This window comes from Elephas maximus, chromosome 3 (assembly GCF_024166365.1).
Source record: "Elephas maximus indicus isolate mEleMax1 chromosome 3, mEleMax1 primary haplotype, whole genome shotgun sequence".
Lineage (NCBI taxonomy): Eukaryota > Metazoa > Chordata > Mammalia > Proboscidea > Elephantidae > Elephas > Elephas maximus.
In genome coordinates this window covers 67,301,898-67,327,577 of record NC_064821.1, presented here as the reverse complement: position 1 = coordinate 67,327,577, position 25,680 = coordinate 67,301,898, and the positions used below count along the sequence as shown (strand labels likewise).

The 25,680-nt window shown below is 50.0% G+C and overlaps 3 protein-coding genes across 6 annotated transcripts in view; 1 reads left to right on the top strand and 2 right to left on the bottom strand.

Moving 5' to 3' along the window:
* Positions 1-11: 11 nt before the first annotated feature.
* On the top strand, positions 12-12,154 carry GPN2 (GPN-loop GTPase 2). The gene is made up of 5 exons (XM_049878400.1): positions 12-1,308; positions 1,858-2,014; positions 3,784-3,944; positions 5,181-5,311; positions 9,015-12,154. The coding sequence occupies exons 1-5, from the start codon at positions 898-900 to the stop codon at positions 9,085-9,087; spliced, it is 933 nt and encodes a 310-aa protein (XP_049734357.1). The 5' UTR covers positions 12-897; the 3' UTR covers positions 9,088-12,154.
* Positions 12,155-19,178: 7,024 nt separating this feature from the next.
* Positions 19,179-20,711, bottom strand: SFN (stratifin). Its single transcript, XM_049875910.1, has one exon. It carries the CDS (start codon positions 20,579-20,581, stop codon positions 19,835-19,837), a length of 747 nt encoding a protein of 248 aa, XP_049731867.1. The 5' UTR covers positions 20,582-20,711; the 3' UTR covers positions 19,179-19,834.
* A 385-nt stretch (positions 20,712-21,096) lies between these two features.
* Positions 21,097-25,680, bottom strand: part of ZDHHC18 (zinc finger DHHC-type palmitoyltransferase 18) — a 37,956-nt gene continuing 33,372 nt past the window's right edge. The window contains exon 9 of one of the 4 annotated variants that reach the window (XM_049878393.1): positions 21,097-21,924. In XM_049878393.1, coding sequence (XP_049734350.1) covers positions 21,856-21,924 — 69 coding nt within the window. In that variant the 3' untranslated portion in view covers positions 21,097-21,855. Of the gene's footprint in view, positions 21,925-24,907; positions 25,663-25,680 lie in introns of those variants that run through there. The other 3 variants (XM_049878396.1, XM_049878392.1, XM_049878395.1) reach the window with 3 other exon arrangements.

Sequence of the window (25,680 nt, the reverse complement as noted above, 5' to 3'; positions counted from 1 at the left end):
TGGTCAGGATCACTCATAACTGCAAGATCCCATCTCTGCCCAGCTGTATCTACCGGTTGGAAAGAAGTCGCTGCAGCAGACAGAATGCACCTTGTTCAGAGTGCCCTGTTCTCAACTTGCCTTCTGGTTCTCTACCTCAAGGGCATTTTTTTTTTAAGCCCCCTACCTGCCCCTTTGATATTAGGGCTTCCTGACCTCTCTTCACTGGTCTCCTAACCCTAGTTCCTCTGGGCTTGCCCCCTTTGCCTCCCCAGTACTTTGAAAAACTGGATTAACCAAGGTTATCAGCACACCCTTCCTCGGGAGCTATGAAGGAGTCGCCAAGAAGCCCAAAAAGAGAATTAAAGGGAACCGGATGAGGAAGACGATTTGTGGGCCCGAAAGAGACGGTCTTGGGGCGTCCACTGCCGCTACTCCTCTGTCCCTCTCTCGGACCAGACAGCTGAGACTCCGCAGGAGGAGGCCCAGGCCTGCGACGTAAAAGGAGAATAAAGTTTACGACTAGATCTTTCTGTTTCTCTTCTAACGTGGGCCTGGAAGAAGGTCGGGAAAACTCAGTTTCCTCCCTAGGCCCCACCTTGGCCCATCACTTAGTGGGGAAAACCACGGCTGCTTGGCTACGCCCCTGCCGCTCTGCGTCGCCGTCGTGTGGGCGGGACTTCCTCTCCCGGCCCTGCCGTTTCCGACGTCGCCCGGAAGTCGAGTGCCGGTCCTTTTGTTCCTTTTGCATCGGTCGGCCCCTGGGCTGTTCTGCCTAGGCGGCCCCTAGGACTTCCGGCGGGCCTTCAGCGAAGTGCGCGTTGGGGGTCCCCTCGCCCTCATATCTCGTGGTTTGCCCTGCTCCTGCGCCGTTTTCCCGCTAGGCCGCTCTGCTCCGCACGCAGCCGCGTTCTGCCCATGGCGGGGGCCTCCCCGACCACAGCCTTCGGGCAGGTGGTGATTGGTCCACCAGGCTCGGGGAAGACCACGTACTGCCTGGGCATGAGTGAGTTCCTGCGCGCTCTGGGCCGGCGCGTGGCCGTGGTGAATCTGGACCCGGCTAACGAGGGGCTACCGTACGAGTGCGCTGTGGATGTGGGAGAGCTGGTGGGGCTGGCTGACGTGATGGACGCCCTGCAGCTTGGGCCCAATGGCGGCCTGCTTTACTGCATGGAATACCTGGAGGCCAACCTGGACTGGCTGCGTGCCAAGCTCAGCCCCCTCCGCGACCACTACTTCCTCTTCGACTGCCCCGGCCAGGTGGAGCTCTGCACACACCACGGCGCCCTGCGCAGCATCTTCTCGCAGATGGCGCAGTGGGACCTCAGGGTGCGTCTTGGGTCAGGCAGGCCCATTGTGCAGATGAGGCTTGGGGAGGAGGGCAGATGCCACGTCCCCGTGTCACACAGCGGGGCCGAGTTGCTTTGTAGTAAAACAGGTGTGAGTTCGAGTTCTGGCTCTGCCACTGACTTGCTGTGTGGTCCTGGGTAAGTCAGTTTCCCTGTCTGAACCTCAGTTTTTTCATCTGTAAAATGGGTATTATCGAACTCTGGATTATTGCAAGTATGGAAGGGGTTATGTGGGCAGTGGTATGGTAATGTGAGTTGGCAGGCAAAAATAAGGGTGAAGAATGGAGTCATATGCATTGGGAAGTGAACCAGTTGCTCACTGGCTGGCTCGATGCAGGCATCTTATAAGAAAAAATGTTCCATATCCCCTGGGAGGAGGAAACTAGGGTGGATATTAGTACAAAACAGAAGCAGGAAGACTAATGGGGAAGGCTTGCACTCTGTCCTCAGGAGCTCCCAGTCTGCTGAGAGAGAGAGACCCTAACATTCCGTGCCTTCCTGCTCTCACTCTCTCTTCCTTCCCTCCCAGCTGACTGCCGTCCACCTCGTGGATTCTCATTACTGCACAGACCCAGCCAAGTTCATTTCAGTACTGTGTACCTCCTTGGCCACCATGCTGCATGTGGAGCTGCCCCATGTCAACCTCCTCTCCAAGATGGACCTCATTGAACACTATGGGAAGCTGGGTAAGGGCCCCTGATCCCGCCAGGCAAGGAGTAGGGCAGCAGCTGGGCAGGGGTTAAGCACAGATGTCAGCTAGAAGAAGCAGCTTCAGACCATGCATGGCCTGATGATAATAGCCACAGGCAGGCTCTGACCTCTCCCAGTTATTTTGGGCCACTCTGTGCCAGATAATGTTCTGGGTTTTGGAGACAGAAGAATTAAGGATGACTCAGGTTTCAGACCCAGCCAGTGAATATATGGGGGTTCCATTTGTCAAAGTGGGGTAGACTTGAGGGAGAAGCAAGCTGATATGAGGCAGGGGCCCAATAGCCAGCACTTAGTGCTCTGCTAAGCTAGGAGCATCAGCACCCTAGATAGTATCTCCAGCGACAAAGGAACCTAGAGAAGATAGCTGAGATGACCAGAACTGAACAAGGAAAGAAGTCGTTAGGAAATTGACAAACGAGGGGCCTCCTCCAAGAAGGCTGACTGGCTGCCAGTCAGGACATGGAGGTATGTCAGCTCCTTGTAGGGGCCTCCTTAGCCCATGGTCCTGGTCCCTCTCTTGCCAAGCACAGAAGCCCTGTTTTATTTTTACTCAGATATATAATCTTCCTAAGTTCCTCTCCCCCTTCATAGCCTCCAGCCCAGATGGCTACATGATGGTCCTAGACCCCTTTAGCTCTGACTCTTCCCAGTCATTCACATAAGACACTGCTCTTGTGAGATTAGCAAACTGAGGCCTAGAGATAGTATATGACTAGCCCAAGGTCGATCACATAGCTAGTATGTTAGCTTAGATGAAATCCAGTCCCAAGTGTACGTGGCCCCAGTTTCTTAATTCTTAGGGAGAAATGTACCTGTCAGGCAATCCAGCAAGTGTGTATTGGAATGCCTAGTGCATCCTTTCTTGTAAGATCGGGGAAGTCAATTTCTAATCAGCCAATTGCTTCTTAAGCTTGGAGGCAGAGGCAGGGAGTTGCCGGATCTCTGTCCGCCTGCTTCCCCCAGCTTGCTTTGGGGCAGACCTGGCAAGCAGCCCAACTGCTCTAGTTTTCCAGACAGAGAGGGACAGTTGCAGGAGGTGGAGTGGCACTTACCTTCTCCTAGCAGGAAGTTTGTATTCCTAGACCAGAACCGGGGACCTCAGAATTGTCTACCCTGGCCTCTTCATTTTATATTGAGAAGGAACAAGTCCAGAAAGGGAAAGTGATTTACCCAAGAGGCCACCCTGCTATTTTGTCAGCACTTATGGAGCTCTGGCGGTGCAGTGGTTAAGAGCTCAGGCTGCTAACCAAAAGGTCGGCAGTTCAAATCCATCAGCCTGCTCCTTGGAAGCCCTATGGGGAAGTTCTACTCTGTCCTATAGGGTTGTTATAAGTTGGAATCGACTCGACAGCAACAGGTTTTATGGAGTCTTTACAGTTTGTGCGCCAAGCCCTAGGGATACTACCTATCTGTGAGCTCCATGAAGCAGGGACCATGTTCACCACTCTGGCTCCAGCTCGAGCACGATTCTTGGTACATGTTCACTGTCATTACTTACTGTCATTAGTCAAACATTTGTCTGTACTGGAGTTAATCACGTTTAATCCTTACAAGAGCCCCATGAGGTGAGCAGAGCTGGTAAATGGCAGAGCTCGTAGGTAAAACCAAATATTCTCTTCTTACCTCATTTCACTGCCTCAGTATTGGTTGAATGAATGAATGAATGAAAGCAAAGGAAGAAAGTGTGCTCCTCGAGTCTTTGGCCTGATGCCAGCTGCTTCTCAATGCTAATCTCTCACTTTAGCCTTCAACCTGGACTATTACACAGAGGTCCTGGACCTCTCCTACCTGCTTGACCACCTTACCTCCGACCCATTCTTCTGCCACTACCGCCGGCTCAACGAGAAACTGGTGCAGCTCATTGAAGACTATAGCCTGGTCTCCTTCATTCCTCTAAACATCCAGGTACTGGGAACTAGGAGGCCTCTTCCCCTTGGCTGTGGACCCAGACAGTGGTCTTTGTCCCAGGTCTGACTGTTTTTGGGTCCCCTTGGTTTCAGGATCAGGGACTGTGGTGGGCAGGATTCTAGTAAAGAGGGTGAGCAGACTTGGACCCTGTCTGTTCTATATTGAGCTAACTTGTTTCTTTTTCTAATGCCACACCTTTCTCCTCTAAAATGAAAAAGTTGAACCCTGTAACGTTAACTGTAACAACTAACACTTACTGAAGGCTTTTTGTGTGCCAAGCACTGTGCCAAAGACTGAACATGCATTATCTTAATTTGTCCCTTCCTATCTTGTGATATATATATTTTTTTTTTATTTTGTGAGGTATGGACTGTTCTTAACCACTGTTAGTAAAAAAAAAAAAAAAAAAAACCGTTGCTGTCAAGTTGATTCCAACTCATAGCAACCATATAGCTAGAGTAGAACTTCTCTATAGGGTTTCCAAGGAACCCCTCATGGATATGAACTGCTGACCATTTGGTTAGCAGCTGTAGCTCTTAACCACTGTGCTACCGTATGGATAAGGAAATAGTTATAGCCAGGTTACATAACATGGATGTTTACTGAGTGCCTGCTGTTAGCTAAGGACTGTACCAGGCTGGAGATGCCTCACTAAACAAGTCCCTGACCTCAAGGGGCACATGGTCAAGTAGAGGAGGTAGATGAGTTAATATGCATTTCTAAGATCTACAAACCAGTCAACAATTACTTTAAAACGAAGATGAGAATGTAAGGGGGCAGGGAAACTAGATTAATGGAAATGGAACAACCAGAATGGAAATAATGAGAATGTTCACACATTGTGAGGAATCTAACCAATGTCACTGAACAACTTGCATAGAGATTGTTGAATGGGAACCTAAAATGTGTAAATCTTCACCGAAAACACAATAAAATATTTTTTTAAAAAGATGGCAAGATCAGAGCTACCAGAGGGAGCAACCCAAGGCAGTGTGGGTGTGCATAAGGGGGGTGTATCTGTTCTGATCTGGGTGGGCTGGTGACCAGAGAAGGTGAGATTTAGCCAGACCACTGGGGGTGTAAGGACGCCAGGCCACGGAAGCTGTGTGTAGAAAGGCATCAGGAGGCAAGATCCAGGGTGGTGTGTTGGTAGAGTGTGACCCGTTTGGTACAGCTTCAGTCCTGCACACCTCTTTTGTCACTCACGGAGCTGTTTCTGTCTTCCCCACCCAGGACAAGGAGAGCATCCAGCGAGTGCTGCAGGCTGTGGATAAAGCCAATGGCTACTGCTTCGGAGTCCAAGAGCAGCGAAGTCTGGAGGCCATGATGTCTGCTGCAGTGGGAGCCGACTTCCATTTCTCCTCGTATCCTTGCTCTCTAGCCTTACCCTCTTCCTGGCTACAGCCAAGAGGGTGAGACATGGGGCTCAGGGATAGCCACAGCTTTATAGATGGCTGATTTCATGTTGACCCGTCAGGCTCCCTGGTGATTGTCTTTCATGTTCACATGCTTCAGTTGGCTGTACCTGAGGAGGAGGGAGGAAATTGATTAGAAGGAACAACAAATACAGAGCCCCAGAAATGAGGGGGCAGGGAGAAGTACAGGGGGCTAGGTTGCTTGGTGTGTTGAGTGTGAAGGGGAGGTAGGCAAGGCTGACGATGGAGAGCCGAGTGCCCTGCTAAAGAGCATGGACTTCAGCTCGTAAGTGGGCAGTGGGGAGCCAGCCTAGTATTGTTGAATGCCTGATTACATATATATTTTAGAAAAAAGCCTCTGAGTGTGTGTCTTAGTTATCTAGTGCTGCTATAACAGAAATACAACAAATTGGTGGCTTTAAGGAACAGAAATTTATTTTCTCACAGTTTAAGAGGCTAGAAGTCTGAATTCAGGGCACCAGCTCCAGGGGAGGGCTTTCTCTGTCTTTCAGCTTCTGTTTCTTGGAGATCTCGTGTGACCTGGCATCTATCTTCCCCCATCTGTGCTTGCTTCTTGCTTAATCTGTTTTATATCTCAAAAGAGATTGACTTAAAACACATCCTACACTAATACCACCTTGTTGACATAACAAAACAACTTCCCAAATGGGATCGTAACCACAGGTATAGTAGGATTTACAACACCTATTTTTAGGGGACACAGTTCAGTTCATAACTGGAAAAATGCATTTGAGGGATGCGCTTGGGAACAGGAGAGTTTGCTTTCTCTTTAGGTGAGAAGAGATGAAGGGATGAAACATTTACAGTGAGAGTAGAAAGAAGGGTGTGGACTAGGAAAGTATTAAGGTATTAGACTAGGAGTCCGACATAGGATTGCTATGAGTCAGAATTGACTTGATGGTACACAGCAGTGAGACTGCGAGAGTTAGTGACTGGCTGGTTGTGGGAGAGATGGAGTGGAGTGAAATTTAGACTCCATGTTTCTGGCTTGGACTCTGGGGTGAGTGGTTGTGCTGGTCACTGAGGCAAGGCTAAGAGGAGGGGTCAGGTTTGTCCTGGGGGTGGAAGGGATGGAAGCTGACAGGTGTGCTATGTGTGAGGGGGCCTGGTACGTCCAGAGAAGATGTCCAGGAAGCAGCTAGACATTTAGAATTAGGGCTGGGTGAGTGACGAGTAGAGGTGAAGCCAAGGGCATGGGCAGGGTGTCCCTCAGGTCACAGGCCATGCACGAGGCAGGACAGGGAAGTCCAGACCCTCTAGGCTGATAGTCTCAGAGCATCTGAACACAGGATGCTAGACACAAAGGGGGGCTCCAGAGTCCCTGGGCATGAAGGGAAATAATTGTAACCAGCACTTATTAATCTGTGTCAGGCCCTCTCGCACGTAAGAAACAAAGCTCACCAGGGGACAGACAAGTCATAAACAATGGCTATAGAGTGTGCAGTGTCTGATGAAGGTACCAAGGAGCTGTCTCACACGGGCAGTTAATGTCGGCACATTTCAACTGCATGTGCTCAGCAAAAAACGGAAGGGGGCAATTTAAATAGTTATATTTTGCGCATTGTACCTTATGCATTCGTACATATTATACAGGATTGTATTCACAAAACCATGTACTCTATATTTAATGAATGGTTTAAGGAATTTTCAAGGGTAATTTTGATCACAGACATTTATGCTGATTTTAGGCCCTGACCCCCACCCTACCCACTTAAAGTCGACTTCACTGTGTGTATAAGGCGGGGATTGGCCAAGAAGGGAATGGTCAGCCCTGCTGGAGATGGTGGGGAAAGGAAAGCTTCTGGGAGGTTGTGCCCTTGAGTTGCATCATCTCAAAGCGAGGGTTAGCCAGGCTAATTAAGAGGGAAAGGGAACTGAGGGCAGAAGGAACAGTGTATTGCGAAGGTGTGGGGGTTCAGGACTGAGACATTTTGGGGGTTGCCAGTAGCATGGCATGACTCATGGGCAGAGGTCAGGGCTTCTGGCTGGGGAGCAGCAACAGGGCGAGACAGGTGGGTGGGCAGAATTAGGGGCTTCGTGTGCCCTGCTCAGGAATCGGAGCTTCAGGCCTCAAACAAGGAAGGTTTTCAGGTTATTCCACGTCAAGCAAGGGGAGTGAGTGATCCTCGGGGCCAACATGGGCAGGAATGGGCTGGTTCCTCCTGAGGAAGATGAAGGCGAGGGGCACAGGTTCCGGAGAGTAATTTTGAGTAGGGGTGAGGTGGATTTTTTTAAAGTTTTTTTGTTTAATACACCTGAAAAGAATGCATATACAGAGAATCGAAACATGACAAAGCACTTGTTCAGTATTAATGAATCTATAAAAATTAGGATTTGGGGAAGGTGGAAAAGATTGCCTAAACATTAAAAAAAATTAGAAACTGCAACCAAAATAAGCTGATAAAATCCTTATTAACACTAATGAAGAGTGTTCATAAGACTATGATTTTTTTAAACTCGAGAGCCACAGCTGACTGCTGTAGGGTTGCACATGTGCAAAACAGAAATAAGGGGGTTCCCCTGACTGGTCCCCATGGGGGTGAGATGGATTTGATTGATGGCCCCATAATGAATGGTAAAGAAAGGTCTGGGTACTCAGAGCATCATTTGGTGGCCAAGCTCTTCACTTGCAGGGTCTCATTTAATCATTAACCCGCTTTTATGGATGAGGAAATTGGGGCTTCTGGAGGAGGCAGAAGGAGCCCTGATGGTGCAGTGGTTAAGCACTCGGCTGCTAGCCAAAAGTCAGCGGTTTGAACCCAGCAGCTGCTCTGTGGAAGAAAGATTACACCATTGGAAACCCCATGGGGCAGTTCTGCTCTGTCCTATACGGTCATTATGAGTCAGAATCGACAGCAGTGGGTTAAAGGAGGCAGAGCGGCACCCCCAAGTTCAAACCTATTTTTCCCTGGTTGTTATTTCCAGTTCTGACATTGGGGTCATCTAGTAGAACAGCCATGATGTCCTAAGTTGTATTTCTTGGCTGACCACCATCTAGTCATACCCCAGACCTCAGGCCAGCCAACCTCACAGTGCTTCATCTGCAGGGTTACGGTCTTTTTCCAGGTTAATCTGATGTGTGACTTCCTGCTCCACTCCCCTGCTGTCCCAGGGAGGGGTAGGAGGCACCCTACAGCCCACGCAGGAATTTTGTCACTTTTCCTTGAGCTCCTGTACGTTATTTCCCTTGTGAGAAAAATAGAAGTCACGAATAATTATTGAGCACCAACTCTGTGCCAGATATGCTAGGCAATTCTTATTGTCTCATTTAATCCTTACAACAACTCTTCAGCTGAAAAAGGGAGTGGTAAAATCAGGATTTGAACCCCTGCAGTCTAGCTCCAGAGCATGTGCACTGAACCAAAGCTGTAGGGTTAGTGCTTTGATCCTCAGCCACATGGGGAGGAGGCACGTGCTATAGGAGCACATGGGTCCAGATGCTTTTGGGGGCTTCTCAGGCCCAGTTGGCCCCTTTTGCCTGTAGCGTGAAGCTATAATTACGAGGAAGGGAGAGGGCTGGCAGGAATATGCCAGACATGGTTGGGGGGCGAGCATCATGGAGGTCAGGTCCTGCCCAGACCAGCTTCCCATCCTTTGCTTATGCTATCAGCCTTGACAGGCCCTCCTGCAGCACTCTGGGCATCCAGGAGAAGTACCTGACACCCTCGGACCAGTCAGTGGAGCAGGAAGCCATGCAGCTGTAGCCACAGGCTGGGCCCTGAGAGCAAGACTCATCACCACAGCTCTGGGGAAAGTGGAGGCTCCCAGTGGGCGGCAGACGGCTCAGCAGACTGCAGAACCAAGAGCAGGTCCTCCCAGCCAGACCTTGGAGGCTGGCGAGAAGACAGCTCTGTAAAGGACTGCTCTTAAGAAAAGCCAAACATGGTGTCAAACAGCACCGAGCAGAGCACCCACCCACATCCTTGGTGCTCATGAGCTCTGGGCCTACTCAGGCAATGATGGAATGTGCTTTACTACAAGAGTTTATTTTCTACTCACTGTGGCTTCCAAACTTTCTTTAACCATCCAGGCGTAGGGGGTCGGGACAGAACAAAGAATGTCTCTCTCTTCCCTCCAGTGGCTGCCTCTTCACCAGAGTCTGTTTCTTCCTATAGGGCAGGCAGTGTTTCCCAGAAAACAGCATCGTACTAGACGATCGACACTCAGTTTCCAGTCTTGTGCTTTTCTTAATCAGTTTTAACAGGGAGCCAGCCTCAAGCTTGAGCACTCACAGGCAGCACTTTCTAGCTAGATTTTAAACACATTGTTTTATTTTCATTGTATTTATTTTATAGTTTTTTTCTATTTTTGGCAAGTGTTACTAGTTTTCCATTTATAGTAGTGATTAAAAGCTTACTTTAAAATGAAATTATTTATATAATGTGAGTTTATTTAAAGAAGAAATATTAAGTATATAATATGACAGTTTTATGAGAGTATAGTAAAAATTGTCCAGATGGCTTAAGTTGAAAAATACTGGAGCTGGCTTCCTCTGGTCTTGCATCTGGTTGAGTGCAGTTCATATTTTCTGCCAATAGGTGGCAGCCCAGGCTCACTTTTGCAGTTGTAGCCTGGCGGCAGAGGGTGACAGATGGACTAGGGAAGGCTGTTGTCCCAAGTCTTCTTTGCAGATATTCGGGCCTGTTAACACATGAAGGGCTTGGCATTTTATGAGGTGCTTTCACACACATGGTCCTCATGTGGTTCTCACAGCAGCCCCTAGAGATACACAAGCTAGGGAATGTTACCAAGCCCAGTTTTATAGTGAGGAGACAGATGAGTTAGAACTTCGATCAGCCTGGCCGTCCCCTAGCCCACTCTGCTGACTTCCTAATTGCGAGTGTCCCTCCTTTGATACACTTGCTGGTGAAAAGTCACAGTTCTTATCCCCAAGATTTTGTAGCCAACCAGGAGAAAGAATCTAGGCATCTGGGAAGCATGGCTGCATTAAGTCAAGAGGAAGATCATTCACTGATGGTTTGGGCACTTGGAGAATTCAGTTTAGTAAAATCTGTTCTGAAGTGGCATTGGGGTGGGGGTGACAGCTTTGCCTCCCAGTTTTGGAAGCCAGAGCACAAGGCAGAAGAGTGAAGGGGCTCTGAGGAGGCTCCTGCGCCCGGAACAGTATAAAAGCCGCGACCTCAGCTCCCACGCCTGGCTGTACGGGGGATAATAACTGGGGTGCTGTCCCCATAGCCTCTTTCATCTGAGTTCAAAGCACGTCAGCCCTATTAACGCCCCGCACAGTAGGTGGAGAGTGTCAACAGAGCAAGCCCGGGAAACTGAGGCCAAGAGGTGCAGCCTGGGGCTGGCTGTGAGTCATTTATGGAGCCTGGAGCCCAGGAATGCTGACGCCCAGACTGCTGGACAAATCCTTCATCAGCTAGGGTGTGAGATGGGTGCTGTGGTCACAGATTTTGATGTGCACCCCTCACCGAGGCCCTCGCTCGCACCAAAGCAAAGCAGGCGTGGGGACTAGACGGCGTCAGTAGAGCTTCATGACCTTGTATCCAAGCATCCTCAGCATTTATTCTCTGCAATCATGGAGTGGAGAAGAATGGGAATAGTCCACAACATTATTTTCAGGCCTTAGTGTGACAACAGGGTGTTTCCTTCTCTGGTAAATAGCTTCCGTTTGCCTCCCACTGATATCAAAGTAGATTTCTGTTCACTTGTGCATACACCTACATGATGGGGAGGGAACGGCACAATGCAGGAGGGAGAAAGGGCTGGGTTCCTGGCGAAGCCTGTTTAGGCTGAGACATGGGGGGTGAAAGACCATCTTCCAACATGGCCACCACAGGGCAACCATTCTGAAGGCTTCTTTTTGTTTTGGAAATTGAAGAGAAAACTATAAGTCATACATAATACCATGACACAGAAATAATCACTAATATTTGTAACCTCTAATGTACTTTTATATATATAAATACATAGCCTACTTCCTTGTTTTATTTTTCTGTACATATGTAGGGATACAGGATATATATGTGGGATATTTTATAATTACTTCGTGATTTGCTTTTTTCAGTTAATATGGTATGCAATTAAAAATATAAAGACTTAAAATTGGCGTAATAAAACCTATTAAGAAAACATTCTGCATCCCACTTTGAAGAGTGGTGTCTGGGGTCTTAAACGCTAGCGAGCAGCCATCTAAGATGCATCAATTGGTCTCAACCCACCTGGATCAGAGGAGAATGAAGAACACCAAGGACACAAGGCGATTACTAGCCCAAGAGACAGAAAGGGCCACAACCACATGAACCAGTGACTGCATCATCCTGAGACCAGAACTAGATGGTGCCTGGCTACAACTGATGACTGCCCTGACAGGGAACACAACAGAGAACCCCTGAGGGAGCAGGAGAGCAGTGGGATGCAGACCCCAAATTCTCATAAGACCAGACTTAATGGTCTGGGACTAGAAGGACCCTGGTGGTCATGGCCCCCAGACCTTCTGTTGGCCCAGGACAGGAACCATTCCGGAAGCCAACTCTTCAGACAGGAATTGGACTGAACAATGGGTTGGAGAGGGATGCTGGTGAGGAGTGAGCTTCTTGGATCAGGTGGACACTTGAGACTATGTTGGCATCTCCTGCCTGGAAGGGAGATGAGAGGGTGGAGGGGGTTAGAAGCTGGCGAAATGGACACGAAAAGAGAGTGGAGGGAGAGAGTGGGCTGTCTCATTAGGGGGAGAGTAATTGGGAGTATGTAGCAAGGTGTGTATGGGTTTTTGTGGGAGAGACTGAATTTGTAAACTTTCACTTAAAGCACAATAAAAATTATTTTAAAAAAGTATAAAGACTTAGACAAAAGCAGATTAGTGGTAACCAGGAACTGGGGGGCAGTGGGGGGGGGGGGGAGGAAGGAGTTACTGCTTAAAAAAAATTTTTTTTTTCTAGAAAGTTTTATATTTCTCTAGGATTTAAAGCAAATGTTTTGTTGATTGTTTTAGATCCGGAGTTGGTGGGACAAAGGACCATTTATGATGCTTGAAATTTATAGACTCAAAACAAGATTTTCTTTCACTGAAAATGTTCCACTAAAAAAAAACAAACCAAACCCACTGCTGTCAAGTCGATTCTGACTCATAGCCACCCTATAGAACAGTAGAACTGCCCCATAGTTTCCAAGGAGCGCCTGGTAGATTCGAACTGCTGACCTCTTGGTTAGCAGCTGTAGCACTTAACCACTACACCACCAGGGTTTCCATTCCATACTAGTTGCCTTGAATTATATATCATTTTAAAGTGGAATGTGGCATTAAAAAGTGCCAATCCAGGGCATTTAGCCCATTTAAAAGAGATACATAAATATAAAATTTCCTTTCTTCTCTTGCAACAAGTGTGTGTGTGTGTGTGGAGAGAGACACCTTTAGAATGCCTACTTTAGAATGCCTACATAATAATAATTCATTGTATGGCTATAACATTGTTTACCTATCCAGACTTCCATGCTTAACCTATTTATAAGTCATTACCAATTTTTTGCTACTGTAAATAGTACTGCGATTAACATCTTTATATCCAAATCGTTGAGTCTCTTATTTTTTCTTTATGATAAAGTTCTACAAATGAAATAGCTTTTATTCATATTGCCAAAATGCTTTCCAGAAAAGTGACTTCACCCTTTCACTGACAGTGTATGAAGGTGGTCCTCTCGCTTACAGACCTCACTGGGTAATTGTAAATAACTTCTGGAGTGCCTTAGAAGGACCTTTTTGGTCATCACTGGTAACCACTGATGTTAGGATACAGGTGTTTCCTTGAGTTGAATTGGAGACGAGAAGATAGTATTCCTAACTCAGGGAGCACAGGTAATTGGGAAGGCTTCCAGCCTAGACAAAGAAGCTTAGGTTAGAGGTAGGGCCCTAAAGTCCACAGACCTGAAACACACCCATTCTGCTCTCAGCTGTTTCTGAATTCCCAAAATACCCACAGTTGGCTGAGAATAGGAAGTCTGATTTCATTAGGGTATGTAAGAAAGAGGAAGGGAAGGTAGATTTTAGGGATTTTCTGTCCCTTCCCAACACTCCTGGGAGGGGAAGGGGAGAGGCTTCAAACTCACCCCAACATTACCAAGGCCCACCCTGTTTTTCAAAGCAGTGGGGAGGCCCAATTATCTCAGAATCCTAGACTGGAAATTCTCTGACAAGCAGAGGAGCCCCTCTCCCCCCACCTCCTTCCTTTTCTTTCTCCTTTATTGCTCCTGGCTGTTGAGCCCTCACCCAGCCTATTCTGGGCTGCCCACCTCTTCTTCCTTTCTCCTTTAGAAGGAAGAGTCTTAGATTATTCATACCTCAATGGTGTCAGGACAATTTAAATTTGTGTCCTCTTTTAGCCAGCCCCCAACTCACAAAGTCACACCATAGGCCACATAATGTATGCTAAGCTAAAAGCCAGTCTCCTCTACAGTCTGACAAAGAAATTTCAGGTAAGTTTTTCTCTGGAGGAAGAAAGGGGAAAATGTGCCTGCCTTCTTCCTTCCTTCCTTCCTTCCTTCCTTCCTTCCTTCCTTCCTCCCTCCCTCCCTCCCTCCCTTCCTCCCTTCCTCCCTCCCTTCCTCCCTCCCTCCCTTCCTCCCTCCCTCCCTCCCTCCCTCCCTTCCTCCCTTCCTCCCTTCCTCCCTTCCTCCCTCCCTTCCTCCCTCCCTCCCTTCCCTCCTAACAAATATTTATTGAATGCCGTAATCTGAGGTATCCAATGCTATACCTAGTCACATGAATAGGGATTTCCCTCTTTTATCTCTGGACAAATAAAGAGTTAAACTTCCCAGAGAATGCTACAGAGAAGATTGGGTGGAGATGAGAGATGCATCAGCCTCTGACACCCCCAGGGCGACATACCTGTCTGCTGCTCCTACAGACATTCCTGGCTCTTGACTCAGTGGGTAGCTGGGGATGGGGGGTGGGTGTTTCTGAGGAGATGAGGACCTCCCCTGCAGAAATTTGCCCGCCCTACCCCCCACACACAGCAAGGATTTGGCGTGTGGGGGTGGACTCTGTGAACAGGGTGAAGAACTTAAAGGGATTGGAACCAGGTAATGGCAGCCTGAACTTGGTGGATGAGCCAGGAAATTGGTCCACTGCCATTTAAGGCCGTTCCTATCTGCTGGGCCCTGGAGCAGAGTAAGGAGGCTTTCTTGATTCTTAGAAAGTCCAGGAACGGAGCAGGGCAGCATAGCAGAATGTGGTTCTTTTCAAACTTATTTTTAGTTCATGAAACTACAATATGCAAAACAGACATATGTGTGGCTATTTTAGCCAAGTATGTGGAAACAGGGGAAACCCTAACCACTGGGAAACTTCTAGGGAATCCTCTGAGCAGTTTGAAAATAACCTCTGTAGTTCTAAAAGCATGGGCTTGGAGTCTGACCCAGTTCTCCCTGAGCATGTTTAAGTGTTTGTATAACCTTGGTTAGTAGGTTATTTAGCCGCTCCTAGCCTTTTTTTTTTTAGCCTTAGTCTCCTCATATGCAAAACAAAGATGATAATGCCTGTTGCTGTGAGGATTAAGGTATGAAACTGCCTGACACACAGTAGTCATGCCAGCTGCTTTTATTACTGTATTCTCTAGGAAGAGGCAGGAGTAGGGCACTATTGGTCAGAAGAGCAATGTTGGCACAGGCAACTGAAATCAGAAACTTCTCTGAGAAGACATTGGATATGTGTGTGAGGGGGAGAAGTATCTGGCCTTTCTGGAAGGAGCCACAGTGGCCTGTCTGACCCCATACCTTGGCCCCGTAGGATGCCTGGCTGATTCTGAGAAGGCAGTCTTGGCCTGTCACCTCCTGTGGATCTACAGAGCCAATTTGGACTTTGTTGTCTGAAGTAACTATAGATACGAGAAAGAGTAAATACCTTTTCTAGAGAATTTTAGGTTGCAAGTGTTCCTCATACCACTCAACAAATCCTCTTGGGAGAAGATCTTTGCAGGCCCTGGGCTCCATTTCCTGGACCACAATCTGGTAGCACAAAAAGGATAGGGCTGGGGTTGCTGCAATCTTTGTGAGCCCAACCTCTGACTAGGAGCCGTGCCTCATTCCAGAACCAGCTGTATTTCAATTTTCACAGCAGAAGAGCTGGACTGGCACTAAACCTTTCTTCCAAGCATTTGGAAGGATAGTTTTAAACCTAAGTTCTGAGTATCGTCTTGTACACAAAGCTTTGCTGGAGTCACTGTGGGAAGAAAGGCAGAAGCATGGGACAAAGTTTCATTCTTGGGGAGCTCCGTAATTGAGGAGATAAGAAATAATCCCGGGATGTAGCTATAAACCCAGAGGCAGAATAGGTAGATACAAAATCATAGCTGAATAAATATCTACATAAACGTAAAGGATTAGTATAGCCAAAGCTCTGTATGTTAAAAGGAGAGGAAAAGTGGCTAGTCAAGTTTTGACCTGCAATTTGAAGGAAACCAAACCCGTTGCCTCAAGTTGATTCTGACTTATAGCGACCCTATAGGACAGAGTAGAACTTCCCCATAGGGTTTCCAAGGAGTAGCTGGTAGATTCAAACTACCGACCTTTTGGTTAGCCACCCAGCTCTGAACCACTGAGCCACCAGGGCTCTGAAATTTGAAAAAGGTTAAAAAAAAAAAGTGATCAAGTGGAGAGAATAGTGAGAAGGGGAGAATGGCCACTGTCATGGATTGAATTGTGTCCCCTAAAAATATCTGTCCACTTGGGTAGGTCATGTTTCCCAGTATTGTATGATTTTCTACCCTTTTGTCACTGATGTGATTTCCCTTTGTATTGTAAATCCTATCACTATGTTGTAATGAGATGGATTAATGGCAGTTATATTGATGAGATCTACAAGATTAGATAATGTCTTAAGCCAATCTCTTTTGAGATATAAAAGAGAGAAGTGAACAGAGAGACATGGAGACCTCATACCACCAAGAAAGCAGTGCCAGGAGCTGAGCATGTTCTTTGGACCTGAGGTTCCTGCGCTGAGATGGTCCCAGACCAAGGGAAGGCTGATACATCACAAGGACCTTCCTACTGACAGAGAGAGGAAGGCTTCCCCTAGAGCTGGCACCCTGAATTTGGACTTCTAGCCTACTGGACCATGACAGAATAAACTTCTCTTTGTTAAAGCCATCCACCTGTGATATTTCTGTTATAGCAGCACTAAATGACCAAGACAGCCACCATGAAATTTCCAGTGGAACTTAGTATTCTTATATGCTTCGCCTCTGGCACTGATTTTCTTTTTTTTTAATGAAGATATCGTTCACATATCATAAAATTCGCGCTTCTAAAGCATACAATTCAGTAATTTGGGATATATTTACAAAGTTGTGCAACTTTCACCACTATCTATATCCGGAACATTTCATCACCCTTTAAAAGACCCCTGTACCCAGTAGGAACCCCTGGTGCTGCAGTGATTAAGAGCTCAGCTGCTAACCAAAAAGTCAGTGGTTTGAATCCACCAGCCACTTCTTGGAAACCCTATGGGGCAGTTTAACTTTGTCCTATAGGGTCACTATGAGCGGGAATCCACTCAACAGCAATGAGTTTATCTTTTTGGTTGGTACTTAGTATCAGTGTGAGGATGGCACAGGACTAGGTAGTGTTTCATTCTGTTGTACATTGGGTCGCTGTGAGTCAGAACCAACTCAACACCACCTAACAGCAACTCAGTAGCAGTGAGACAGAAGCGTTTTAAATGTCAAATCTAGGCCAGGAAAAGATGGCAAGAAATGCTCATTGAGACCCCACCTTGGGTAAAAGTAAAAAAGATTCTAGCTCTAGAGAGAGAAGATTTTTTTCTAATGCATCATGGACAAAAGGTCTGGGACACTTATGGTCAAAGTTGGTACCTAAACCAGCTTGCATCTAGCCCACCCTAACAACCATCTGATCTGGTGATGTGCCAGTCCACACCACTGCCTTTGAAATCTTTCAGTACCAACATGCTGCCTTAAGGTAGCTCATTTATTTCCCCATTATAGGCCAACCATGTCAGAGTTCTCTAAAGTCCAAAAGGCAGATGCTAGAGACTGAAATGGAAGAAAGAAGTTCCTTTCTCAGGACCAGCCCCGTTAAGAGAAAGTCACCAGACCTGTCTGGTGAGAGAAACCGGGTCACCTCCAAAGCTTTGGGGGAGTCACTTGCCATAAGAGTTTCTGCCTGGTTTGGAACCTTGAAACAAACCCAGCACATCTTCAGGAAAAAAAGGAGAAAACCGGGGACCCAGAAGGCACCAAAGTGGGCCTGCCAGCTTCCCCTGTAGAATTAGCTCTGATGAGAGTCCTTCACTTGAGTTCCGTGATGTGGCCAAACTTCAACTCTGGGGAAGGAACTTGATGAGGCTGACTGAGTTCCAGCAATCTTGCCAGTTGGAGGAGCCACCCGTTGATGTCAGGCCAACCAGCGTTCTCAGTGGTCCAGCGAGCATGCAAGTCAGCTTTGGCAGTAAAGCTGCTCCTCAGGGCTAAGGCCTGATTATTTTGCTTTTGGCACAGAATTGTGCGACAAATGCTAGACCGTTGACGCTGGATTAATACCAGCTAATATTTGTTGAACGTGTACTATGGCACTTTGTGTGCACTTATTTTATGAAACTGCACAGCAATTCTAAGAGGAGGGTACCGTTTTTAACTCCCACTTTTTTACAGATGAGGGCACAAACGTGAGCCAGGTTAAAAGCCTTGCCCAAGGCAGGCCAGAATGCAAACTCAGACAGTCTGACTCCAGAACCCACATTTTTCACTTTTATTGAGTTACACAGCCTTTAGGGCAAGCCCCTTATGTTACAAACGAGGAAACTGAGGCTCAGGAAGGTACAGTGGCTTATCCAAGTTCGCACAGCCAGTCAGGGGCACGATTCAAGTCTCCTAGAGACCAGTTCAGGGCTGCCTGGACTCTGGGGTGTGGTGGGGGCGATTTGGTGACTTTTTCCAGCCGAAGGGCTGGACCCGGGGACTCAGCTGATCCTGCCCGCCAGCCCCGGTCCAGGCACCGCCGGCTGTGCAGATGACTCAAAGGGCTGGAACTGCACTTTCCACCCCGCCCCTCCCCGTCCCGTCCCGTCCCGCTGCTCTGAGAGCCCAGTTCTCGGGCTGGGCAGGTGACAACTCGTTTAAGTGAAACCGAGAAAGCACCGCCCCTCGGGGCTGGGCGGGTGGGGAGCGCCTCTCAGTCAGCGCGTAGCAGCTTCCGCTGGGCCCCGGGGGGCAGCACGAGGTCGTGCCGCCCGCGCTCCGCCACCCACTCCTCACTGGCCAATTGGGCCCTAGGGGCGGTACCCTTGTCAGCTTCCTCCTGTGACTGGGCAGGCTTGGCCGCGGCCCCGCCTCCAGCCGCCGGCTGAGGGGCGGGAGTGCGCGAAGCGGTCGCAGGCCCTGGCGTGCTGCTGCTGCATGGTGCGGCGACGGCGGGCGCGGTCGGTTTGGACCGGCCTCGGTTCCCCGCAGCTCTGCGTTTTTCCTGCCAGCCCCGTGTCATTTTGTCCCCATCTCCGAGGGCTGGGGGGGGCGTCCGCCTCTCCTCAGATCTGGGGTTTTCATGGCGGCCTCGTAGCCCTGCCTCAGGTCGTCCTCCCTCCGCTTAGAGCTGGGCCCTTGTTGGGACTCCTTTCCGCTTTCGGACGTGGGGTCCTCAGTGCCGCTCACCGCAGCGTCCCCCAGCGTCGCTGCCCTGAGACTCACGCCCTCTCAGGTTGAGCTCTCCGGCCTCGTGCGCTGCAGCACCCACTCACCTCTCCTCAGCCAGAGTCGCCGCGCAGCCTTTGCGTTCACCTGTCCCAGCGGGGACCAGCCCAAGGTCACCCTGTTGGAGAGAGCTGAACCCCGGGCTCTCCTTTGGAGTCACTGCTCCCAAAGTCCCACCTGTGGGTCATGAGCCAGCCCCATGGGAGGTCAGGACTCTAAGTCAAAGGTCCAAAGTCAGGGACTCGTAGACTATACACCAATCCCAGTCCCAGCCCACGGCCAATAACTGGAAGACAGGAGGAATGTCACAGGGGAACTTTATTGAGAGGAAACATGGTCACACCCAGCAGACATGCTTTCCCTCTCTCCCATCCTTGGTCTTACTCTCACACACTCAGTCACACAGACACACACTCATCCCAGCCTCCACCATACAGTCCAGCTCTCAGCCACAAGGGTGGGACACTCCTCAATTCCTAAGATCTTGGGGCAGAAGGGAGGCAGGAGGGGAGACGAAGAGGCCCGGCTCCCGGGCAGGGCGGGAGAAAGGGGGTGCAGAGAGCAGGAGCGGGTGGGGTGACCAGCGGTCAGAGCACCTGACAGCACATGAAGTGTGGGATATTCTGGCTCCAGGTGGCTTCAGCTCTGCCGGTCCCTCTCCACGGAGCCTTCCTGAGCTGGGGGCAAAGCACTCAGGGAGAAGGAGCAGGCTTCCCACCCCACACTAGTCCTCTCTGCAGGGGGTGGGGGCTGGAGCGGGCAGGGCAGGGCAGGTCGCAGGCGTGGCTCAGCTCTGGGGCTCCTCCGGAGCCTCGCCCCCCTCTTCCCCAGCACTGTCGGCCGTCCACAGCGTCAGATTGTCTCGCAGCAGCTGCATGATGAGGGTGCTGTCTTTGTAGGAGTCCTCGCTGAGAGTGTGCAGGTCAGCCATGGCCTCATCAAAGGTGGTCTTGGCCAGCGAGATGGCCTCCTCAGGGACGTTGGCAATCTCATAGTGGAAGACAGAAAAGTTCAGTGCCAGGCCCAGGCGGATGGGGTTGGTGGGTGGCATCTCCTTCTTGCTGATGTCCATGGCCTCTTGGTAGGCTGCCCGAGCTGCGTTGATAATGCGCTTCTTGTCGTCACCTGTGGCCACCTCGGCCAGGTAGCGGTAGTAGTCACCTTTCATCTTCAGGTAGAAGACCCGGCCCTCAGCATCACCAGCCTCCTTGATGAGGTGGGAGTCCAGCAGGCCCAGCACAGTGTCGCATACACCCCGGAGCTCAGTCTCCACCTTGTCCCGGTACTCTCGCACCTCAGGGCCCTTTTCTTCTGAGCCCTCCTCGTTGCTTTTTTGCTCGATGCTGGACAGGACCCTCCAGGCAGCCCTCTGGCCACCCACCACGTTCTTGTAGGCCACTGAGAGCAGGTTGCGCTCTTCGCAGGATAGTTCCTCACCCTTCTCCACGGCTCCCTTCATGAAGGCTGCCATGTCCTCATAGCGCTCGGCCTGCTCTGCCAACTTGGCCTTCTGGATCAGGCTGGCTCTCTCCATGGCTCTAGGGACAGATGGACAGGTGGCGAGCTAACTGGCTGCCTCAGGACCAATGCCGGACTGGGCTCTGTGGCTCTCCTGCTCTGTGCCTGCCTTTTGGCTGGGTGGCCTGGCCCAGAGGAGGGTGGGGAGGGGTAGGGGGTGGGACTGGGGCCCTGGACCTGCCTCCCTCTCCTCTCCACACCCTTTCCGGCTCTTCCTTAAAGGTAAAAGGGGGTGAGTCATCAGGACAGTCAGCGTCAGAAATGTGGGCGTGGGCCCCACCTGCATAGGCACCTTTCTGGGCTCCTGGCTGCCCCCTCTGTTCAGGGTTGCCATTACATGCCCATGTTAGGTAGCTCCCCAGTTTCTCAAATCGGATCCTCCTTCGTAGTGACCTTCTAGCCACCGAAGCACCCATAAGCCAGGTTCAAGAGAATGAGGCTCCTAATCCTGCTGGACATGTTTCCCCCTTGGTTCAGGTGAGGTAACTCATGCTTCGGTAGGGCTGTAGAGATTCCCAAGCATCTTCACAGCCACAACCTAATTTAATCCCTTTTTTACCCTTCTGTGGGAAACCCTGGTGGCGTAGTGGTTCAGTGCTATGGCTGCTAACGAACAGGTCAGCAGTTTGAATCGACCAGGTGCTCCTTGGAAACTCTACAGGGCACTCCTACCCTACCCTGTAGGGTCACTATGAGTCGGAATCGAGTCGAGGGGAGTGGGTTTGGTTTGTTTTTTTGGTACCCTTCTGTGAAATGTGCAGCACTGTGATTATTATTCCCACTTTAGAGATGGGAAAACTGAGTATAAGAGAAGGGTGAGATTAGCTCAGGGTCACACAGCTCTTTAATGTGGTGAAATCCATGTAAATTGTGCACTACAGATTAGTAAGTAAGCATAAGTAAGCCTGTGTGTACTTTGCTTATTGGGTAATCCATCCCTGCTCCTCAGGGTCCTGTCCCCTCTGAATTCCCAGAATGCAGGGGTGGGCAGCTTTCAAGGTGCCACTTAATGAGGTATTTAAGAAGCGGCCACTGACGCTCCAACCCAGCCTTTGTAATTAGTCACCCAGTAGGTTTGTCAGACACCTTCCCCATCACAGCACAATTTTCTCTTTCAAGTCAGTGGCCTGTTGCCACTTGTTTGAGGATTTACCCTCTGGCTCTCGATGGCAGGCCAGATGCCCCCCCCTCCTGAAGCTGCCTGCCATCATGTATCAGTGGGGCTCATGGAGGGTGGGGGCCCAGCTCCTTGGCTGTCCCACTTTCCTGCTTGACTCAGCCTGCCTTCTGTCAGAGGTTGGGAAGCAGGCCACCTGGGTGCTCAGGCCTGTTTGGTCCCGCAGGGGGGATGCCGGCAACCTGAGGAGAAAGATAGGCTGAGAAGGTGGTGGTGACATATACCATTTTGGTTTATGGGGCAGAAATCCCAGCTGAGTGCTGTCTCCCCAAACCTGCCTCTCAGAAGTTTCCCTGTGCCACTGCCCAGGGCCCCACCTCTGACCCCTGACAGAGGTCTCAGAGATGGAGACTTCTCCCTTGCCAACCTTCTATCCCTGCTCAGTGGGCCCCTGTCCTTGAGTCAGCCAAGAGTTTCACCTAAGGGTATTGGCGCTGAGCCTATGAGGGTGGGTTCCTGCTTATCTGTCCTACCCCTAGCCAAAGCTCAGACGGGAGTCTGGGGTGGGGCTTCCCTTTCAGGGATTCTACCAGCCTAATCCTTGAAGCCAGACCATTTCATAGGCCTGGGCCTCCCCTGGTTCCTCTTAGTGTCTGAACACCCACCTTCCCCTCCTGGAGGGAAACTTAGGCCAGAACTCTGAGGCCCAAAGTTGAGCTCTGCCTCTTTGCCACGAGGGAGAGTAGAGACATGCCAAGGCTGATGCTACAGATTTTCTAAGGAGGCGGCAGGGAACTTAGGTTTGACCTCCCAAAGGCTTTTGCTTAAATCAAAGCACTGACACAAAAGACGATGGCAAGGAAATGTACCAAAACAGCAGCTTACAGACGGCATCTTTAGGTAGTGATGCTGAGTGATTCTTTTTCCTTTTGATTTTCCTATTCTCTCCAAATTTTCAATCATGAACATTTTTTTTTTTTTTTAATGAGAGAGTCTAGAATCTTTGGAATGGGACTGCCTAGGCTCAATTCGTATAAGCTGTGTGGCCTTGGTCAAGTTACTTAACCTAGGTGAGCTTCAGTTTCTATACATGTAAAATGGGACTTCTGAGGTTCAAATGAGTTCATCGAAGCACTTAGCAGAGTGGATGGTAACTATTATTATGTGAAAAAACTCAGCCAGCTTTATTGTAAACATACACACAAAGCACTAACATGGAGCAGGATTCTATGAAATGAGGAAGGGCCCCAAACCAGGCCTCTGCTGAAGACCAGACCCTGTCCAGCCGGGTGTCCATGGGGGTAAAAAGGGTTTGCCCACAGGCTCCCCTCTCAAGATGGATAAGTGGTCAGATGTGCTCAGCCCTGCCTTCTCCTTCACCATCTAGGACATTCAAGGACCTTACTTGGCACTCATCAGCCAGCTTGGGCTTTCCCAAGTCCTAGGGGAAAGCTGGAGATCTTGGTACACTAGGAAGCTCGAAGGCAGAGCCTGGCACGTCTAGGAACTTTGGAGCTGTTTCTATATCCAGAGAGGGAGCATTCTCTCCTCACCACCTAAACCAGGAGACCTGGTGGTGGTTCACCACAAGCTCCATGCCCTCAGCACAGCCCTGAGAGGGGGAAGGGAAGCCCCTTCACTCCTGGCCCCCATCTGCTGAAGCTCATAGAGGAATCTGGGAGCCTTGCTGCCTGATACCTCTGGCCGGCTCTGGCCTGTTGATCCTGACTCAGTTCCTGTCTCAGGCACCTCCCTTTGCCTCCGGGCCTCCATTTCCCAAGTCTAGGAGCCCAGGTGGGCAGGAGGCAGCAGGCCCTGGCAGGGCACAGAGCTCCACAGTCAGCCACCTGAGTCAGCAGAATAGGAGCTGGGGCTGCAGCCCAAAGGGGCTTTCCTCATCCTGCCCACCTCCCCACCCCTCTGCATAGCGTCCATCCCACCGGCAGGCTCAAGGCCTCTGGGCCCACAACCAATTCTTCTTAGCTGGTAATAACAGACTTTGAAGGGTTGTGACACACAAACCCAGCAACCAGTTGCTATTTAACTTCACTGAGAACAGAGGACAGGGCTCTCTCATTGTAGCAAGAGGGATTCTGGTCAGATTCCAGAAAGAATTTTCTAGGACATTTTTGTCATGGAATGATCAAACTCAATAGGTGACCAGAGGGGGCTATGGCATCTTCTTCCCCTGGTGAGTTGTGAGCCAGAGTTATCCAGCCAAGAGCTTATGGCATTAGTTGCCTTTGGGTGGGAACACTGGATAAATTTTAAGTGACTTCAGCTGTTCTCTTTCTCCTCAAGGCACTATGGTTTAAAGGACCCCATATCTCCTAGACCAATCCACTCTAGAAGACTGGAATTTGGGGAAAGACAATGGAATGTGGTCAGGGTGTGGAACTGCATCCCAGCTCTGTTACAGGCCTTGGGCAAGTCCCTTCCTGCCTCTGGGCCTCAGCTATCCAGTCAGTACAATGAAGAGGCCAGCCCGTATTACCTCTCAGCCCCTTGCCGGCTCTGACTTCTCTTTTAGGGTTTCTCCCCCTGAGATGCTCATCCTCCTGGAGAAGCCTCATTCATTCCTCAGGTAGTGCAGACAGGTCAGAGATTGGGCAGAGATCAGGTTCAAATCCTGGACTGGGTGCTTTATCAGCTGGGTGATCCTGGGTAAGTCCTGTGACTTCCCTGAGCCTTAGTTCCCTCATCTGTAAAAAGGCTGACACTACCTTCCCCACAGGTTAAGGTGAGAAAACGGGCCTGGCACTTGCCGAGTCCTTGGTAGCTGGTAGCTGTAATTATTTTTTAGCTCTTGGCACACTGTGTGTGTGTGTCTCAATGCGGAGCGGCTGCTGGAGAGAGACGGCTCCGTGAGATTTTTACCCTGGGCTGGGCTCAGTTCAGGGGTGTTTGACAGTTACAAAGGAGTTAATCCTTCTGTCTCAGCCTGGGCTGGGCCCTTTCAGAGTTCAGAGGTCAGCTAAGGCTGGGGGTTGGGTGGTCTCTAGAACCGTGACCAGGAGTTCTGGAGGGGCAAAGGCCACCCCTCCCTTGTTCCTTCTGGCTTCATTGTTTCTCTTTTTTTACTCTCCAGAGCCTAGTACAGAGCAGCACTGACAGGCTGGAACAAAGCTCGAGGTGAGGTAAGCCAGGTGTTCTCCTCCATACCCACTGCAGGCCCCACCCCAGGCCCAAAGTGAAGGTGGCACCAGACAGCGAGGACATGGCAAGAAGAGGGGAATCTTTATTTTGGTTAAAAAAAAGGTGCAGGGTACAGGACAGCAGATAAGCAGCCCCCAGCCCTGGGCTCAGCTGATTCCCTAGCTTGGCCTGCTTCCTCTAGTTCCTCTGGAGAACAGGGGCAAAGCAGAGCTTGGGTGATGCAGGGCTCATTCAACCCCAGCGCCTGGAGCACAGGGGCAGCAGCCTCCTGGCTTCCTACCTACTCCAGGTGGTGGGGGTGGAGTGGGCCGTGGGAACAGCGGCAAGTCAGTTGTGCTTAGAGCAGTCACCAAACTTGTTCAGCAGCGTCATCAACACCCCAGAGGGCTCCTGAAGAAACCTGCTCAGCTTGACTATGGCTATACCTGTTTCTTTTTATTTTACTTAGTGCGGGGGTCAGGCTGTAAGGCAAGATTCCTAGTCTTGACATCTTTCCAATCTGGGGAAGAGGGAGTAAAGCAGAGGTGTGGAGGGAGAGTCTCAGCAGGGTGCCTGCACTGTGCTGACAGCTGCATATGGCTTTCTACACTCTGACTGGCATGGAGTGGGGGCAGGGGCAAAGAGGCCAGCCCCTGGCCCCTATGGGAGGGGCCCTAGAGAGCAAACTTGTGGGGCAGGCTAGGGAGCAGACCCTGTAGGCACAGACGGTGGAGATGGGCCACAGGTTAGACAGGTAGAGGTGCCGGATGCCTGGCTCCCCCCAGGCCACTCCTGGAGAGGCAGAGAGCAGCGGTCCTCAGGAGGTCCTTAAGCCCCAGCAAACACTGGAGATCCCCGGCAGG

Bases quoted from the DNA above. Each gene is read 5' to 3' on its own strand.
- GPN2 (XM_049878400.1), top strand. From the start codon at position 898: ATGGCGGGGGCCTCCCCGACCACAGCCTTCGGGCAGGTGGTGATTGGT. The intron at 1,309-1,857 runs GTGCGTCTTGGG...CTTCCCTCCCAG, and splicing joins TGGCGCAGTGGGACCTCAGG to CTGACTGCCGTCCACCTCGT. The intron at 3,945-5,180 runs GTACTGGGAACT...TTCCCCACCCAG, and splicing joins TCATTCCTCTAAACATCCAG to GACAAGGAGAGCATCCAGCG.
- SFN (XM_049875910.1), bottom strand. From the start codon at position 20,581: ATGGAGAGAGCCAGCCTGATCCAGAAGGCCAAGTTGGCAGAGCAGGCC.